General features: G+C 35.3%; 1 protein-coding gene across 1 annotated transcript; it reads left to right on the top strand.

The window, feature by feature from the left end:
• Positions 1 to 550: 550 nt before the first annotated feature.
• Positions 551 to 1012, top strand: LOC122230145 (keratin-associated protein 13-2-like). Its single transcript, XM_042955849.1, has one exon. It carries the CDS (start codon positions 566 to 568, stop codon positions 1010 to 1012), a length of 447 nt encoding a protein of 148 aa, XP_042811783.1. The 5' UTR covers positions 551 to 565.
• The last annotated feature ends 6365 nt before the right edge of the window (positions 1013 to 7377 follow it).

Genomic DNA, 7377 nt, shown 5'->3' with positions numbered 1-7377 from the left:
ATGAATGAATTAAAACAAGTAGTTTTTCGATTTTTAGAAGGTTTTTTGGCAAGGTCAAAGCTATGCCTATAACCAAATGAAAGAAAGAAAGAAAGAAAGAAAGAAAGAAAGAAAAAAAAGAAAAGAGAGAAAGGTGATGTCATTTTAATCTCCACCCTTAGAAGGAACTCATACCCCAGCCAAACCAGAATCAGATACAGGTACAGCATATACCAGGAAGAAAAGGAGGGGCATTCTCGGCCAAGATGACATGGCCATTAATGCAAAACGGTCATAACATTTCTGACATAAGAATAGTTCATTGGCTTTGTGTTATAACAAAATTTATTATAGTCCTCATAAATGCAATAGGTGCGAAACTACGCAGCTGCAATTACAGAGAAGATGATTGAGTTAATACTATGCAAATGAAGGAGTACAAACATAGGGATGATGCTCTTGTCACTTTCGACACCTGCAGCTGAGAGTATATAAATGCCACCGTCCGGAGATAGAATAGACCTCAGAATATTCTCAGTGTGAATTCAGGATTCTCTGTGTTTTCTCAGCTGAACTCACATCTCCTATGAACATGGGCTTCAGCTGCTGCTCCGGAAACTTCTCCTCCCGCTCCCTTGGGGGCTACCTGCGCTACCCAAGTTCTTTCTACCCCAGCAACCTGGTCTACCGCACTGACCTCTGCTCTCCCAGCACCTGCCAGCTGGGCTCCTCCCTCTACAGCGGCTGTCAGGAGACCTGCTGTGAGCCCACCAGCTGCCGGACGTCCTGCGTGGTGTCCGGCCCCTGCCAGACGTCCTGCTCCCGCCCAAGGACTTCCACACTCTGCAGTCCCTGCTGGATGACTTATGCTGGGCCCAGAGGCTTCAGACCCCAGGGTTATGGAGTCCGTGGCTTCCCCACCTTGAGCTATGGATCCACATTCTGCCACCCAACCTATTTTGGTTTTCGGCATCTCCAGCCATTTTGCTACAAACCAATCTATGGATCTGGCTTCTACAGATTAACTTGTTGAATGTCTGGATCTTTTTGCAGAATGTTAACTATTTTTTTTTTCACAAGAAACAACTCTCTATGGTCTCCAGAGACTAATTCCTCACCCTTTCTGTGGCCACGAGCTTAGCTTTCAGATTGGTTCCTGCAATATGTAAAACTAAGCAATAAACATAAGATTTCAATCATATAGCTCTATTGGTGATGGAAATCATACAATTATTACATACACAATCCCTGCTTGGGATTCTCTCTCTCCCTCTCTCTCTGTCCTGTCCTGCTTATTCTCACTCTCTCTCTCCCTTAAAATAAATAAATAAACTTTAAAAAAAGGTTTAAAGTTTTTGTCTTTAGATATTTTCCTTTTTATATAAACTGTATAAATGAGTATCTCAAGATCTATAAAAATCTAATCTCTTAAATCATGTGAGACCCTGTATCTCTCTTCATAGGAGAAGAAAAGCACAAAAGTTGGTAGATATATGCAAAATGCAGAGGGAAAGAATAAAATTTAGATACAATGGTAGGTTTGCACATGAAAAAAATTAAATGTAAATCTAACTTGTGACTGTATATTTTTCAGGAACTACTAAATATAAATGTTGAATAACTTCCATGAGACTCATCCAATATTACTTGGGGAAAGTAACCAAAGTAACTCACTGAATCCCAGTGAGTACATTTTGATTGAATTAATTTCTTTATGGTATATAAGAAGGAAACCAATCATGCTTGGTGTAAAGATTTTTGGATCAGCTTGTGTAGGTATTTACCCTAATGTTCTCCAATGACTTAAACTACATAGCTGAGAACCACAGCTTTAATGTCAAGAAAAAATGGAGATCCTTTATTTCTATTTTGTTATAGACGTGTGCTAATCTTTTTTAGGCCATGTATTCCAGAAAACAATATGTTGATATGTGAGACACAGTTTGATAAAAAGATAAATCTAATAATCAAAAAGAACTATCTTTGAGTTATGCTAAATAAATGTTCAAGTAGATTTTCAAGTCATTGCTTCTTTAGAATCTTGAACAGCACTCAGAGAGAGATATAGTTTATGTGCTAAATTTCTTTTAAACATGAGGCAATGGAAGCTCAAAGTAAGTCAAGGTCTGGCCAAAGATCTCAGGTTTATGGAGAAATCAATGTTCACAATTTCCTGAAAGTTGGAGCATACTATGAAAAGCAAAAACAGAATTAGTAAGGGTTGGAATAGAGGAAGTTTGGGAAGATGAAATGAACAAAGCAGAGATCTATAAAGTTAGCTGGTATGTTTATGAATAATTAATAATGCGTGCACATTACTTTGTCATTTTTCAGTCTGAGTTTTGAGTGACAATAATCCTAGGTTTCATAGTCACCTGTTAAATTTACTTGAACAGATTTCTAGTGATAATCTTCCATGTTTATTGTCTATTCTAAATAATTTTGCATATATCACAGAATGAATATTCTTACCAATCACCCTCATATATAGAAACTTAATGTGATATTTATACCAAATATAACTTTTGATAGCATTAGACTAGATAGTTTAATCACTCTTATGAATAAAAACTTTAGTAGGACTTAAGAAAGTAATCTATACATAAACTCTGGAGTACTATCAGCTAAGAATTGCTAGATCGAATTAAGACAAGTTTTAAGTCAAAGTAAATGGTATTTGGGCTACTTTCTTCCTGAGTTGTCCACTGAATCCAAAAACGTTAATGGGCTATTGGTGTGAATGAATAGAATCAGATTTCAGGGCTTCATTTTTAAGGAGCTTGGAATACAGGTAAATATTCTGGGCTTTGAAAGATTCTACCAGAATTTTATGAGTATGCAAACATAGAGTGTGTTTCATAGGAACTGAAGGCAACCTTCGACTTGCATCAGTGTTTATGATATTGAGAGTGTTAGTAATCTTACCTCAGCTTGGCATAACCAGAATAAATCCTTGCAAAAATAGACCCATTCAGAGCTTCAAATTACCTGTGGTAATTGATTAAAATTTACTAAGGCTACAAACAGGCAAAACAAGACCTGTAAGAGACAACACAGAGCATAAGCAAACTTACAGAGTATCTAGATAATGTACATATTAGAAATGTACAGAAAAATAACTGCGGTTATTATTTTTAAGCAATTAAAGACAAGAGTTAAGAGTTTTGGCAAAATACTAGAATATATAAAAATGAACATAAAAATACTAAAACTGGGGGTGCCTGGGTGGCTCAGTCGGTTGAGTGTCTGACTTCGGCTCAGGTCATGATCTCACAGGTCATGGGTTCGAGCCCCACGTCGGGCTCTGTGCTGACAGCTCAGAGCCTGGAGCCTGCTTCACGTTCTGTGTCTCCCTCTCTCTCTGCCCCTCCCCCGCTCACGGACTGTCGCTCAAAAATAAATAAATGTAATATAAAAACATACTAAAACTGTAAGATACAATAACTAAAATGAACCAATTCAAATGAATTCAAAGGCACACTAGAACAGTCTGAAACTCTGGGCCAGCCTCGTCCTCAGCTGAAATAGAGAATAAAATAATGAGCTCAGATCAGAGTGTCAACATAATCTGGTTGGAGTGTGGGCAAAGTGGAGATGCATTCAAACTGGTTTAAACTGGGACAGTCCTGCTTAACTCAATTCTTTAATGAAGTTTACTGTTAAGCCCTTTGCCTTTCTAACATGCAGAGGGAAGGACTTACGTTCTCTGGAAAACAATAAAGGAATATAGTTGCATATGTTTATTTTGTGTGTGCATATGTATTGATCATATAATCATATGTGTTTATAACTACAATTGTGACTCTATAAATATAAGTATCTCTATTTCAAAATCCACTGGTCTTTTGTTTATAATGTCTATAATGTAATAAAGCATTATAAAAAATTTCAAGGAGCATGTAAATGTTACCCAATCAAAACTATCCATGGAAGCAAGTTCACATTTACTACAAATATTAGAATTAGTTGGCACAGACTTGAAAGAGACTATGATGAACATGTAAATAATTAAGAAAAAGATGGATGCAATTAATAAACACATGGGAATTATAAGAGATGGAAATAATTAAAAAAAACCTAATGGATATCTCTAAACAGAAAGTTAAAGGCTTAAAATTAAGTAAAGACATAAAATTAAAATAGGATTATGAGAATATTTGACAAAACGGAAGTAAGGATAAGTGAACTTGAAAATAGGTTTTTAAAAAATATGTATTATCCAAACCAAGCTACACAGAGAAATAAAGATTGAAAAAGGAGGCAGAGTAAAGATTTGGAAACTTGTTGAAAAACATAGGGCAATCTAAAAACTGTGTAAGAGAAGTCCCATAAAAAAAATTGAGCAGAAAAAAAAAAACTATAGTAAAAACTTTTGTACATTTGCCTAACAACAAACAAAATAACAGCAAACAAATCAATAAAACTTCCAATTTACAAATCCAAGAATCTTGGGATACTTGAATCAACAGCCACACTAGGCACATTATAGTGAATTGATTAAAAGCAAAGATAAAAAGAAAATCATAAATTAGCTAGGGGAAAAGGAAACATTACATATGGGGAATAGTGATAAGAAATACAGCTAATGTTCTTAACACCAGAAGAACATGAAATGATTTTTTTTTCTTTAAATTTATTCATTTTGAGAGAAAGAGAGAGGGAGCATGAATAGGGGAGGGGCAGAGAGAGGGGGAGAGAAAATTCCAAGCAGGCTCCATGCTGACACAGCACAGAACCTGATGCAGGGCTGGAACCCAGGAAGCGTGAGATCATGACCTGAGCTGAAATCAAGAGTCTGACATCCAACCCACTGAGCCACCCATGTGTCCCTGGAATGATATTTTTAAAAGGCTGAAAAGAAAAAGAAAATTCAGCTTCCTAGAATTTTATATCAGTTCAAAATATCCTTCAAAAATGAAAGAAAAAGAAAAATATTTTCAGAAAATTTGTATCCTCCAACTATAAAATCATTAATTTTGGGGCACCTGATTGGCTCAGTTGGTTGAGCATCGGACTTCAGCTCAGGTCACGATCTCACGGTCCATGAGTTCGAGCCTCGTGTCGGGCTCTGTGCTGACAGCTCAGAGCCTGGAACCTGTTTCAGATTCTGTGTCTCCCTCTCTCTCTGCCCCTCCCCTGCTTGTGCTCTGTCTCTGTCTCTCTCAAAAATAAATAAACATTAGGGAAAAAAATCATTAAAAGTAATTTCTAGAAGTGTGTACAATTGAAAAAATAAGTACTATAATCAGTGCATGACACTGCTCAGATCAGAAACAATTAGCTCCATATCTCAAGAATGCAGACTCAGGGAAAAGAAAAAAAAAAAAAAAAGATGCAGACTCACAAACAAACAAAAAATGCAAGTCAATATTTCCATAGTAAACAGCACACATAGTTTGTAACTGTCCAGTTGTATAGTGTTGACAAATAATTTAGGGTTTTTTTTTTTTTTCTTAAAAAAAAAAAAAGAAAACTCTCTCTGGAGGTCAGTAGTGTGCAGTCTTGATCAATAAACAAGCAGACCAGGATCTGAGTACATGGGAAGTCTCCTTCAAATGGATTCCATTCAATCACTTATATGAAATAGAATTAGAGATAAGAATTAACTGGAAGGGAATGAGGTTACAAGCCTCTTTGGTACAGAAGATCTGGATTAAGACTTGGTACTCTTTGAAAACATATTTAACTTTCCGTTTTGTCTAAGAGTAGTTCTGAAGCCTATTCATCTTGTGGTTAGTAACTCCTAAGTTTGTCACGAGGGCTATTGAAAAAGCATTTGGAAGTCCGTAAGAATGAGAAAGACAAAGACACATACCTTAGTTGCTGGAGAGAAAGGAAGGAAAAGTTAATTCTGCTTTGGAATATGTAAAAATAAATATTCTTCCAAATGATTATATAAATTTTCTGAAAGTATTTGTCACCTGTTTTCCTATATAATTTTTAAATGAAATAAATAACTTTATTAGTTTTCACAAAATCTGAATTTTGACCTTGTTGGCTTTGTCTGTTTCATGTTGATTTCTATTTCACTGACTTCTATTCTTGTCTTTATAATTTCCTATCTTAAAATTTCTTTTGGTTTAAATTTTTATTCTTTTTTCAAGCTTCCTCATGTAGAGTACTAAAATTTTATTTCAAACTTTCTTGTATGTTTGTATATACGTTAAAATTTAAATGTGTCATTCTTTGCAGCTGTATCTCCCCAATTTTACTGAGTTATATCATTGTTATCATGCATTTCAAAATATTTCCCAATTTCATTGGTTTTTTTTTCTTCGATGTTTGCATTATAATCAATGGTATTGATTAGTTTATAATCATATGAGGTTTTAAGTTAAAAGTTTGTTTTATTTGTGCCTTATCTCTACTGATTTTTAACTTTTAAACAACATATTTCCAGCACTAAGCTGAATAACCCAGATTTAAACTCTAAAGCCAGCCTTTAAGAAAGAATTTTAATAGATTAGCTTCTCTAAATGAAATTTACATGATTTAAATCTAATAAACGTCTTAATCCACAAATAATATGGTGGTTTCTTATTTGTTTATTTTCTAATTTTGTTTTGTTGTATATTTGTGAAATTGAAATGAAAGATTCTATTTTTCTGTGAAAGGGCTTTGAAAGGTTGTGTATGCAAGGTCTTAACTGATATCTGTAGAGTTTTCCTTCTCTTAACATAGTAATTTCTTGGAAGTTCATGGTGTGAAGGTGCAGGTTTCTCTGACAATAAATCTGAGGAGCAGAGGAGAGTTGAATTCACTCAATGAACAGCTGACCATGTATCTGTGCTGGCAGAGTGAAGGAATTAAGAAGTTGCCACATAACACCAGGAATATAGAAAGCAAGGAAATAAGTTTATATGGTTTGGTCCATTAAAAAGAAAGAAGTAAAGAGAAAACTGCTATGTGTTTGTAAAATTGAGAGAAGGCTACCTATGAGCTTTCAATAACTAAAACTGAATTTATCTCATTTTGGTTAAAGGCGTCTGCATTTTGCATTCCAACAACCAGTTTCAAGCCTGATTCATTTCTCCAAGCGTGTATGACGTTATCACTGAAGCCAGGTGAGAAGGTCAGGTTCAGAAGACATGGATTCCATCTTGGTGCCTTCCCAAATGGGCTTCTAGAACGGCCCAGATGTCTGCTTCCGTTGTATCTCAACCTGAGGTTCAGTTATTTTATGATTCCTTCCTAAACTTTTATAAATATAGTATATCAGGAAACGATAAGCTGTTAAAAATAGGGCTTGTTGTAAATGAGCCGAACCTAAAAATAAAGTGATAACTTTGCACAGAGCCAGGGAATCTTTAAAGAAATTTTCTGTGCGTTTTTTCATCATACTCACAAGCATCCCAGTGTGGAATTCACTCATGATAGTCTAACGTCCTTTTAGCATAT

Source organism: Panthera leo, chromosome C2 (genome assembly GCF_018350215.1).
Source record: "Panthera leo isolate Ple1 chromosome C2, P.leo_Ple1_pat1.1, whole genome shotgun sequence".
NCBI lineage: Eukaryota > Metazoa > Chordata > Mammalia > Carnivora > Felidae > Panthera > Panthera leo.
Note: the sequence above shows the minus strand (reverse complement) of the source record. Positions and strands in the feature narration are given on the sequence as shown.

Bases quoted from the DNA above. Each gene is read 5' to 3' on its own strand.
- LOC122230145 (XM_042955849.1), top strand. From the start codon at position 566: ATGAACATGGGCTTCAGCTGCTGCTCCGGAAACTTCTCCTCCCGCTCC.